Here is a 13,498-nt window from a genome sequence, read left to right as displayed (position 1 = left end):
CACATTGTAAAACAATAAAAGCAACACAGAGAAAATGTTATCACAAAATAATGCATGAATCGTAACGTGCGGACGTAAACAAATATTTTTTTCAAAAATTCACAATAAATCTAAATATTGTCCTAGAGACTTCCAATTTCTTTCAAAATAAGACAAATGATTGAATATTACTATACTGTAAGAGTATTAGCTTACAATTGCAGTTTTTTTCGACCATATCTGACGAGTTAAAGTTGACCGAATGTCGATTTTTTTATATATATTTTTTTTTATATACAATTATTTCGGAAGGAATAAGAAAAGCTCAAACCTTCAACTATTTTTCGTTTTATTACATGAAATTGAAATGCACCATTTTCATATATAAAACTCTATGAAAATGCATATATGAAACGGAGCGAATATTCTGAGAATGGGACGTACGCATTTCGGAGATTTGTGGCAGAGAATCCGCGCGCGGAGGGAATTTGGAAAGTTTTTTTTTTAAATTCACCATAAATCTAAATATTGTGCAATGAGACTTCAAATTTGTTTCAAATTGAAGATAAATGACTGAATATTACTAGACTGTAAGAGTTTTAGCTTACAATTGCGTTTTTTTACCATTTCGGTCCATTTCGGTTAGAGTCAAAGTTGACCGAATGGTCTATGTTTATCGTGATTTATATGCAAATATTTCAAAAAAATGAGAAAAAGCTACAACCTTCAATTATTTGTTGATGTATTCTACATGACTTGCGCACATTTTCATACATAAAACTTTATGTAACGGCTATAATAAAATGGTGCAAACATACCACAATCGCACATATGATTTTTTCGGAAGAGTTACCGCGCGGACGTAAAGAAAATGTAATTTTTTTCATAAATTCACCATAAATCGAAATATTGTGCTAGAGACTTCCAATTTGTTTGCAAAATGAGGTAAAATGATTGAATATTACTAGAATATAAGCGTTTTAGCTTACAAATGCGTTTTTCGACCATTTTCGGTAGAGTCAAAGTTGACCGAAGGTTTGAAAATTTGTCACATCATTTTTTACAAGAAAATATTTCAAAATTGATAAAAGCTACAACCATGGGTTGTTTTTAGTTGTATTGTGCATGAAATGCACACAATTCCAATATATAAAACTTTATGTAACGGCTAATTTTAAAATGGTGCAAATACCACAATTGCATGTATGATTTTTTTCGGAAGAGTTTTTACCGCGACGGACGTAAGGAAAAAGTTTTTTCATAAAATCACCATAATCGAAATATTGTGCTAGAGACTTCCAATTAGTTGCAAAAGGAAGGTAAATGATTGAATATTACTAAAATATAAGAGTTTTAGCTTACAATTGCATTTTTCGACCATTTCGGTAGAGTCAAAGTTGACCAAAGGTTGAAATTTTGGCACTTATCGTTATTTATATGAAAATATCTCAAAACTGATAAAAGCTACAATTATGAGTATTTTTTGTTGTATTCTACATAAAAATGCACACATTTTCATATATAATACTCCATGTGACGGCTAATTTAAAATGGTACAAAATTATGTCAAAGTGACGAAATAATTTCCAAGATGTGTCACAGATACTTTTTAGTGCGGCAAGAAAGAAATTCGCGCTTGCGCGCCTGCGTAACGATTGTAAACAACAAAAAAACAAAAAACACCTTGATCCGTGAACTCCCAGCATCCCCCAAGGCGCGTGATCCAAGAGTTTTCGGCTGGTAGGCCTAAAAGTATTTTTCCGCGAATTTTTAAAAAAACTTTTGTATGTCGACGTAAAATACGTCCAGTCGGCACCCGAGAGACAAAAAAAGTAGACGTAAAACAAGTCCAGTCGGCGTTTAAGGGCTAATAAACGCTCCAAGAAGCGGTCCATTGGAGGATGAAACTGTTGGGCATTTTCTAAGGAAAAAACTTTTAATTTTCCTATGTGGAATACAATTGAACAATGATGATATAATTAATTTCAGACTTCTGGAATATTCAAACATGAGAATTCACACAATTCAATTAAATATGGACAAAATTGTACAACAAAACACAGCGAACAATTTGAAATAAAAGAAAAACTTACCACATCAGCTTTAGTTGTGAGTGTGGCAGCCAGAATGCTCATTGCAGAATGTGATATTTTAGAGGCACGTGAAGAGAGAGACCCAGTGGATGGGACTGAGGCTAACTGCAGCAGTACACTTTCCTCGCTATCGGGACTTGTACCACAGCTCTGATGGACAAAAGTAGTAATATGAATAAATATATTATAATAAAGGTTTCCCTTCCATTACTCAACTCTTATTAGTTTCTGTAACTAACATTAAAGGAGAACCAACCTTCTTATTTAGATTTATTTAATGCGGAGAGAGTAATTACTAATAAAGTTTAATATAGTCACCATGACTCACCAATGCACCAGGCACAGCAGCAGCTTCAAGAGCTGATGCAGGGGCTTCTCCACCTCCCTCAGCAATTTCCCCTCCATTAGGGCTGGACAAAGACGAGGATGTATCTGCTATGGCATCTGTCATGGATTCTGGGGTTTGCAGTCCAACTGGTTTTGGAATGGAGTCACAACCTTCATAAAAAAGAATTAAATCAATAAGGGACTTCGTGTAACTGTGAAGACATCAAAACTTGAAAGATTCATAAGGTAAAAGACCAGAAAGACAAAATCTCCCACATCATTGAAGGAAGCTAACTTACTTTATCAAATTGATCCTAACTTTTAAATCAATCTTTTTATCACTAACTACAATAGCGTATACTGGTTCAATAAGTCAAACAATAAATTTTAATATATACATGAAATGCAACTTGGCTTGAAGTAATGACTTAATTGTTAAACATGAAAAATACATTCTGGAAGCTGATTTACACTCTAACAATCATTCAATAGCAGAAAACTATATGTTACTCTTGTAGAAAAACCTACCAGTTACAAGAATAAAGAAACAGCTCATATGCTCTTGATAAAACATTTCTTTCAAGCCATAAACTGCATCTTAGTATGTCATGTCATCTTACCATTTAACTGTTCTTTGGTTTGCAACATAGCTGACACATTGGAGTTTAATGCTGCTATGACGCAATCTCTTGCATACATCACTTGCAAGGCATTTAGTATATGTTGTAAAGCTGCCTGCCTCGCTGCAGACGACTCGAGGGACAGAACAACACGTGAGAGGGATGGGTTGGCCGGAGTCCCTCCAATGCAGTTAGAAGCCCCAGCACTCGCTCCTGAATCAACTCCAAGAGGTTCTGTTACACCTGTATGTATGGACTACTTAAGTACAAAAATAATAGATATGACTGACTGCCGTCTAGCTAGGACTTAGGATTTTGTTTGGAAAGTGTCAAACTTTATACTTAGTATACGTATATGGTTAAAGTTCCTGTAGTTCCAGTTCCATTCATTATAGCAGTTACAGTTCAGGCTACAGTCATTACAGCATGTAGGTCATGAATAACAGTGGCTCCACTCTCTGCCACTGGCAAATCTCCATGAATTAACTAAAAAATTTCCATTTGTATGCACGTCAGTCATCAAATATAATACATATGAACGTGCCGTAATTTGTAAATACCCGTAACACCATTGAAATACGTGACATAATTACCGAGTGCATGAGCTCCTAAAGGATCTTTGGTTGTTGTGAACATCACTGGCTCAGTTGCTGCAGGCAATGGAGGGTCTGGGACAGTCCACGCTACACTATGTGATGAACCACAGGCAACTCGAGCCACTCTTATGCCTTCCAAGCCACAGACTAATGCTGGCCGTCGATTAACAATAGTTGTACCGTTGCCCTGCTGGCCATGGTCATTATCTCCCCAAGCATACACCTAAAAATACATTAGTCTTCAGCAATTTTGAAAATCTTACCGGGTTCTGTTTCCTGTGCTACTTAGGACAGTCAGCTTCCATGTAACTCTAGGTTATTTTAAAAGAATAGATTACAGAATTTAAGCCAGCTGAAACAGAAACTGACAGCAAAAACGTTTGAAAGGTGTACATAGCAGGAGGAAAACATCACAGTTGCACTATGAATCAATTGTTAGGAGAGGGTGGAAAGTAAGATGGAAGAAAGAAAATATGAACAGAATTACAATGAAAAGGGTTGCCACAAGGTGCCAAAGGGACACTGCAAAGAACCTTAAGTAATACCTACAGTGTACTGCGTGGGGTCAAGGTTATTTGAAGACCAGTACATAATATATCACAACTTATTATGTAATATTACCTGTCCTGACTCTGTGACCGCTAAACAGTGCAGTGCTCCAACAGCAACATGCACTATTTTCTTTCCTTTCAGCCCTTCAACAAGAGTTGGTCTTCGCACGTGCTGGTCAGTTCCGTGACCCAGACGGAAATAGTCTCCTTTACCCCAAGTCCAGACCTAGAATCACAATGAAAACTTGAAAGCAAAAATTGGGGATTAATTATGCTAATAAGGGTCAGAATTTAATATTTTGGAATAGCTAACTTTCTTCAGTTCTAGAATGCAGCATTGTATTACATACCATAAGAAGTATTCGATATCATGACAAAGCTATGTACAGTAATAAGATATATCTTCACTCTGGGGTTTACACATAGCTGGGCAACACAACCTGGTCTTCAACATATATTAAAAAACTATACAGAAGACTTAATACGTCTGCACACACAAATAAAATTCTCATGGAAAATGTCTGATAATATCAAAATTAATTACAAAACAATAGTTAACAAACCTGTCCACTTTTTGTTAGAGTGAGAGAAAACTGAGCGCCACATTCTATCTGACACACCCCAAGGCCATTGAGCCTTTCAATATTCTGAGGTAAAGCACATCCTTCTGAACCTCCCCGGCCAAGTTTCCCGAAATCACCATCTCCCCAAGAATATACCATTCCTTCTGATGTCAAGGCAAGAGTTTGTGCATCTCTGCTTCCACAAGCCACCTAAAGGAAACAATTAAAAGACCGTTCATCAAAATATATAAATATGTAATGCTAAACAATATATTTTTAACATGGAATACTGAAGGTGTATTAAGCACAGGGCCAAATGCCTGACTTACCTGTACAACTCTTTGACCTAACAGTGCTTTGACAAGCTTTGGCTTGAGTTGAGTAGTTGTGTCACCTAGACCTAAGCGACCATATTCTCCAAGTCCCCAACAATATAGCTCACCACTTGATGTTATGGCAGCCGTGTGAGAACTGCCACAAGCTATGTCTCTGATGCGTTTTGATTTTAAAGCTTCGATTAGCTTTGGTCTATCGTAGCTTAGACGGTTACCATGACCTAGTTTTCCATCTTCTCCTTCACCCCATGAGAACACCTGAAAATCATATTCATATTCATTATATATTACAGTCTAACACATTTAGAAAGGGAGAACTAATTACAATGAGAAACCAAAACAGTAGCACCTCATCTTAAAAAGACTTAAAACTTATTAGAATTTGTTACATATTAGCTACAATATTATTAGCTGCTTTTAGAAGTGGGCTAAAGTGATGAGTGTTGGCTGTTGGGTATCTTAATTGATCGCAAGCAGGCCACAGAATAGAATCTTTGTTACTTCTCAACTGGTCAGCCTTCTGAAGCAACAGATAAGCTGAGGGACTGTTGTCTTCAAAAAGGCAGTTTTTAATGCAACAGCATACAATAAATAAATGCAACTTATCATACATGTTGAAACTATGAAGAGACTTATGAAAGAATTTTCAGCCAATTTTCAGCCCTATCATATCAAATATCACAAAAAAGGTGAAACAGATCTGTTTGTACTGTACTATACTTGTAAATACTAGATCTCTTCTGAAACAAGAAAACTCAGTAACCTTTCATACAGTATGTATGCTACTTGCACATACGGTAATGCCCAAATCTTATCAAAGCATAATAACATATTTTATCTTTTTAAAGCCACTGTAACAAGCCACATATTGAGACAGCAAAATGATGAGGCTTTCACATTTTCAAAATTTAATAATCAATAACTCCATCTAGGTACAATGAGAAAACAAATTTTTATCCCCGAAACCAAATAGGCCCTAATTTTGTACATGAAAAGCCACTAAAATCATGGTCTACATCTTAACGAAGAATGAAGTGATAAAAAATCAAAATACATAAAACAGCTCATCACAAGACATACCTTTCCATCTACAGTAAGAGCCATGGCATGTCTGCCACCAGAGTGAACTGCTACTTTCTTAACAACATACTGACTGAGAGCAGTAACTTGCCGTGGCACAGGAACATTGCTACAGTGACCGAGGCCCAGACGACCACCTGTGCCTTCACCACAAGCATAAACCTGAGAACAATTTTTTTTCACTGTGAAATTATTCACATTAAATTTACCTAAAAAACAATTATTACAATTCCGGCAAAATTGTTTCAGAAAATAATTTGAATGGGAAATACTAGGACTTAATATATGCCAATAGTAAAAGGAAAACACATGCTATCAATGAGGAAAGATTATTCAAAAAACATTTTTGCCAATTCGATCATTATGAACTAAAGTTACTATTTTACTATAAAAGCATTATATATGAAGTCATACTTGACCATAAAGCATAACAAAAATAATTTCATGAGAGTTTCATTTATATTTCAAGAACATTTCTATCTTACCTTCCCTTCCTGTGAAACAATGAAGAGTGACTTGGATCCTCCCGCGACATTAACAGGACGTAAACTGCCGAGCGTATCCGACATAACAGGCATCTTAACTTTAGAACCTTTCAGTCCTCCAAGCTGGTCCTTGTCATTCAGGCCCCATACCAACACTTTTGGTTCACCATCAAAGTTGATTGTGGAAGTCAAGCTTTTCCTTGACATGTCAGTAATATCATCCTGGTAAAATACAGATTGAGGATTCAAAATCAGAAAACAGTTAGGCTCAAGAAAAGGTTCGAAAGCATGCAAACTTACGATCATTCCAATACGTATTTGGATCATTAATACTATATAAATTTTTCTTTTGAGTTATAAAAGATTGACCAAAACCCCAAAAACTATCCTGTGACCAAATACGTAAGTCTAAGAGAAAATCCTTTTATTTTTTTTACAATCAATATTATGCTAACAAAAATGACTTCAACAACCCACTTTTAATTCTTATAAAAAATTCCCACTCGAAATGCTGAAGGCCTGTATTCTAACTTCATACATCAGTATGTACGCTACTATTCATGTCACAGATACAACAAAGACAAAATGTGTTAACCTACAAACTTTTCATAATAGCCTGAATTATATTGTAATTAAGCAAACATCAATCTTCTAAATACATTAACAATCACTACTCTAATCATAAAAAATTATCAATAATAATTATAAGTTTTTTCATTTAACATATTCATTAAGTGATGTCTTTGCTGCTAAGGGTTACACAATGAGGTCCTTAAGCTCAAAAGAGTAGTGAACACATATATAATCATTGTTTTCAATTGTGTTTCAAGGTAAATTTTTCCTTTCTTTTATATCATGTGGATATTTGTTTATTTCATCCATATCAAAATTTTACCTATGTGAAAGTGCAGTTTCTTTGCTGTTTCCTTCATTTTTCACAGTCAAAACTTTCTTTTGTCAAGTGAAATACATAAAATGGGAGTGATCAAGTCATACAAAAATATTCCTAGAAAGAGACATAATAAAGCAAGAGTGAGAAAGCTAGAAAGTAATAAAATTTAAAAGTTCCAAATAAGGTAGTTACTATCACACAAATCCTTAGTGAACTTACCATAAAAAAGTACAATTTCCAACTCACAATAACCATTAACATCTAACAAAAAACGTTAATTCCTAATTTTATAAACATCTCACCTCAATATCTTCATTATCCGACGCAAGAAAAGATATGGAAGAGGCAGGATCTCCATACTCATCGACAACTTTTCCCATGATTGTCAAACCGTGGATTCGACAGTCAATGCCACCACTCTTGCACTGCTTAATACTGATGTCTATGAATTTGATGTGCTGTAAATATATACAAATTTATAAATAGTCATGGAAAGAAAAAACATGGTGTAAGAATGTTCTAAAGTAATAAGAATTTTTTCTAAAAAATCAATCCACAAATTCAGTACTATTTCATCCTTTTAACAGTCCTATAGAACCACTTACAACAGCCATCCTTTGCAATTACAACACTTCTGACATAAAAGCACCTAACATCTTGCATTTTTATGCAATGAACCATTAAATAAAGCAGATGTTTTTTCTGTTGGGGACAGTACATACAGTGTTCCTCAAACAATGGCAAAAAAAATATATTAGGTTCCAAAGAAAAGTGTTTATACTTAACAATGATAATTAATTCTGGATTTATTTTTTACAATAAAGATTAGTGTGTTACTTACTTCCCGACAACCTCTCAGTAAGGTAACCCACGTATCTGATGGAGTAATACGAACTGTGTTTAATTCTTTCATCTTAGAAAGAGAGTCACCACCACTGACAACCAGCAATGTAGGCATGTATGAGCTGTCAGCAGGATCAACAAGCATCCGCAACCAATCCACAGCTATGTTTGGTTGCATTTCTAGACGAATCCAGTGCTACAAAGAAAAAAAAAAGGAGAGAGAGATGTTAACCAATTTCCTTTTTGGACAAATAAATACTCTAGATGTGAAGTGATTACCATTTTTTACTGTATTACGTATGCAAATCATTATGAAAAGAACACTGCTGACAGAATCAAAACAGTTTTTTTATATTCTAAATCTCCAAACTATTCAATATAATAATCAAAACCCATCCAAACTATTTGGTCATATAACTATACTGCCAAATAATACAAAAGGCTAAAAATTCTGAATCTATAAGTTGAAATATACAATGCCAAATAAGGCTAATAGTCCCAACTGTAACCAGATAAAGTCAGAAAGTGAGACAAGAGGATCCCAATAAAAAGAACATTACTAGTTTTGCTTATACAATAATCAGAGCTTTGGACCAGTCATCCAAGCAACTGGGCCATAAATTATGAAGCTTGAGAAAATAATGCTAAAAAATCATAAGAACCCTTTTAGGATGAAATCCCAAACATACCTTGCCCTCCTGTCCACAACTCTGCCAATAACTTCCAGTCCCATCAATAAGTTTATGAGCCCAATTTTCTCTTGACGATACACTCAAGTTACGGACACAGCGGTACCAATCTTCTACTGTTCCGTCAACACCCATCATACCTTCCCTCTTTCGGAAACGACCTCGTCCAGGAGGCCCTGCATAAACTGCTGCACTTCCTATTAAAGCAAAATTAGTATTTCTAAGTCCATGTACAGAAGTAAACTTGAAATGACAAAAATAAATAAAGTCAAAGGTCCGCACTTAAATTTCACATCAATTAAGGGAAGTTGTTATAAAAGGGCAACTGTCCAATAAGATACATTTCACATGAACTCCACATGAGCAACTGCTCTACTATTTTGGACTACCGCTCAACTAGGAATAGGTATAGATGAATTAAGAGGCCTCAAAATCTTTCTTACAAGCAATGGCTATACTTCTGACATTAAAAAAAAAATGCTTTCAATTAAAAAAATTAAGCATTATGTCCAGTTAATTATAAACACCCCTGCTTAAATCCGACTACTGAGAACAGTCACTTTTAAAATCAAATACAGCAGTTACTTTTCTGGGGGGAGTACAATGAAGATCATATTTCCATGCCAAAATAAGGGTCAAGTCCAGAGATCAACAGCATATATCTTATGATCCCCACATCACTATCTAACCTATTTCAAGATGCAAATACCTGGTTCAGCAATGCGATTGAACAAGTGTCGATGACTTCGTCTGGTCTGATAGCACTCCTCACAGTAATCAAAGTTTTCACATACTTTACACTTCATTCTTGCCCCTGTAAGATGCAGAAAATACAGTTACATACAAAACTAAATCAGAGGACTACGATTATCACCAAAAATAAAATACCAAGTCATCACAATAGCGGTGGATCTACATATATCGGATCAATAACAGCAAAAAATTTAATTAACACTGAAACAGTTAGGAAATTAACCAAAAGTTCAATATCTGCCTTGTTAACATTAGTAAACACTACATATCCTAAAGGTATAAACTAAATACTATACCTGTAATAGGGGTAATTCCACAACCATCACATGTGACATTAATATGGCACGATGGTACAACTTCCATTTCTGATACCAGACCTTGCCAATTAGGTTGTTGTGGGAAATCAACAATTAGATCTTGGCCATTACTGTTGACAACTGGAAGAAAACAAAAAAAAATCATGCTCTGAAAACACATAAGTAATGAATAATAAACAATAAGGGATTATGTAAGCTATTACATAATCCTGAGTTGCATATAATGAATGCTCTTCAAATCAATACAGTACCTTTTTTATCTATACAGATAAAGATATTCATAAAAAAATTAGCCTAACAGGTTAAAGATGGCAAAATGAAATTATAGTGCATACACTGCACTCACACATACTCACCTCATGGACAAAATTTGCATGGTGTCTTTGTAACTTCAGTTAGTTAACTATGCCACTCCCACTTCTAAACTCTTTGGAAATTAGGTTTTTGGATAGTTAACAAAATGGTGGGATGAGATAAGAGAAATAATTAACATGCCTACAATTTCCCGAGCATGTAAGTGTTAAACACCATCATGTTCATCTTACTGATGAATACAGTTCAATCATTTTTGATGTTAGAGATACTTACTTGTAACTACTCCAATGCTGCGATGATTGACAGAGCCCCATTTGTACTTAGGAGTCAGGACAGAACTTTTGACCCTAACTTTATCACCAACTCTAATTGGGCCAGTTGTAGCAAGAGGTGGGGGTGACTGGTCTATCAGTTCTATGTGAATATAACGAACCCAGTATGTACCACCTTTCCTGTGCCAGTCAACCTGCAATAAAGAAGAATTGTCATGAAACAATGGAGCTCAATGGGAAAAACCTATTCTAAATGCTTGAGTGCTATCATTACATTGGTATTACTCCAGTCCATTGGATTCTTGCTTTAATGCAAGTGAAAAGTAACTAGGTATCATTTAACAAAATTCTATTTGATGTTTTCAAACAGAAATAGATTATTATTAGTATTATTCAGAAGATGAGCTCTTATTCATAAGGAACAAGCCCACAGGGGCTACTGACTTAAAAATTCAAGCTTTCAAAAAATACTGTGCTCATTAGGAAGTAAGAAAAGAGAAGGTAAAGGGAAATATTTTCACTAAATACAAGACTGGCTCATAACTCGGATACAAATTTTGCAGAAACACTAAAATGCCAAGAATCTCGAGATGAAATTCACCTGAACATTAAGATTATGAAGAGAACCTCGATCAACTCTTACAACCCGTCCGACATCCCCTTCATGAACTTCTTCGTAGGTGCGCAACAGCGGACTGTCATCCGGGAGATATGTTGATCTATGACATACATGGCGTACTCATCGTTGTTTGTGAATTCCATGCGCTTTCGGTATACCTCAATGACTGGGGATGACTGTAAGAGACCATGAACAATATAAAGATGATTTCTTTAGTTAAGCGCTTTTCAATCATATGAGGATATCTCCCTATGAGCAGTTACTATTGATGGAAAATATCAATCCTAAAGATCCCTTTCTCTAGAAGTGGATAAGGAGAATTTTATTATCATTATTAGTATTACAACTAAAGAATGTATAATAAATCCTATTCATGAGGTACGTATTATTCTTAGTATTAGGAATACACCAGAATAAGATGCAAAAACAAGATTATGTATTTCATTTAACACACGTCTATCTTGCTCACAACTTTACCTCTAAAACTGGTGGGTCATCATTAAACTCATCAGTCAGGGAGTCAGCATCAGAGTCCAACACTTCAGGAGCAGTGTCTGAATCTGACAGAGCTTGGTCAGCATGTTCAATCAACCACATAACTAATGACTCTGGACTTGGAGTAACCTCAGTTCCCATACCTGTTGTTCGAAAAAATAAGAATGCTGTTAACGAGAAGAAAGATTTAGGAAAATAAAAATACGAACAAACAAATCTTCGTTTAGTCATGTGCATAAAACATGTAAACAGCAAAAACTATGTTTTATGATTCAAATGTGCCAACTGCTTATAAAAGTGAGTGCACTGTAATTTCCTTGCCCTTGATTTTCATGCTTGGCATCACCATGGAATATAATGATAAACAAAATGCAAGCAAAAAATTAAAAGCAAAGTACCAAATAAAAACCAAGTCTATTGTATAGGCCAAAAATTTATGACTAACTGCATAACTATTAACCCTCTTACGCCGAAGCCCTAAAAATCAAAACCTCTCCTGTATGCCGGCGCCGGTTTGGAGTGAGCGCGAAAGCGGAAAAAATAATTTTTTCAAAAAATCACAGCGCGCTTAGTTTTGAAGATTAAGAGTTCATTTTGCGGCATTTTTTTTGTGTTTTTTTTTTCATTGCCTGAAGTTTAGTATGGCAATCATCAGAAATTGAAAAATAATATCATTATCATATGTAAATAATGCGATATATGGTAGCGAAAAAAAAAAAATTCATAGATAATTGTATTCAAATCACGCTGTACAAAAAACGGTCGAAGCTAACGAGTTACTTTTTTTTTCGTTGTATTGTACACTAAATTGCAATCCTTTTGATATAATGCATAGTAAAAACAATAAAAGCAACACCGGAAAAATATTATCACAAAATGATGTACGCAATTCGTAACGGCGCGGACGTAGAAAAATGTTATTTTCAAAAATTCACCGTAATTCTAAAATATTGCTCTAGAGACTTCCAATTTGTTTCAAAATAAGAAAAATGATTGAATATTACGATACTGTAAGAGTTTTAGATAGAATTGCAGATTTCGACCATTTGCGGACGAGTTAAATTTGACCGAATGTCGAAATTTTTATATATTTATTTTTTTATATGCACATATTTCGGAGATGGAAAAAGCTACAACCTTCAATTATTTTTTATTGTATTCTTCATGAATTTTCGCACATTTTGATATATGAAACTCTATAAAAAGGCTAATATGAAATGGAGCAAATATTAGGATAATCCGATGTACGTATTTTCGAGACTTGCGGCCGCGAATCGGCGCGCGGAGTGAAGGTAAATATATTTTCAAAAATTCACCATAAAATCACAATATTGTTTTAGAGACTTCAAATTTGTTTCAAAATGAAGAAAAATGACGGAATATTACTAGGCCGTAAGAGTTTTTAGCTTACAATTTGCGTTTTTCAACTATTTCGGTAGAGTCAAATTTGACCGAACGTGGTTTTTTTTTTCTATTTATCGTGATTTATATGCAAATATTTCGATAAAAGAGAAAAGCTACAACCTTCAATCCTTTTTAGTTGTATTCTACATGAAATTGCGCACATTTTCATATATAAAACTTTAAAACACGTACAGCTAATTTAAATGGTGCAAACATTTCGACAATCGCACAAAAAAATTCCTGATTTTTTTCGGAAGAGTTACCGCGCCG

At 34.8% G+C, this 13,498-nt stretch overlaps 1 protein-coding gene across 1 annotated transcript in view; it reads left to right on the top strand.

The window, feature by feature from the left end:
- Positions 1-13,498, top strand: part of LOC135202828 (E3 ubiquitin-protein ligase HERC2-like) — a 194,108-nt gene that overhangs the window by 32,631 nt on the left and 147,979 nt on the right. Inside the window, 2 exon segments of the mRNA XM_064232287.1 lie at positions 1,969-2,140; positions 2,412-2,533. Of these exon segments, the coding sequence (XP_064088357.1) occupies positions 1,969-2,140; positions 2,412-2,533 (294 nt within the window).

Source organism: Macrobrachium nipponense, chromosome 33, assembly GCF_015104395.2.
Source record: "Macrobrachium nipponense isolate FS-2020 chromosome 33, ASM1510439v2, whole genome shotgun sequence".
NCBI classification, from domain to species: domain Eukaryota; kingdom Metazoa; phylum Arthropoda; class Malacostraca; order Decapoda; family Palaemonidae; genus Macrobrachium; species Macrobrachium nipponense.
This window is presented reverse-complemented; position numbering and strand designations above follow the sequence as displayed.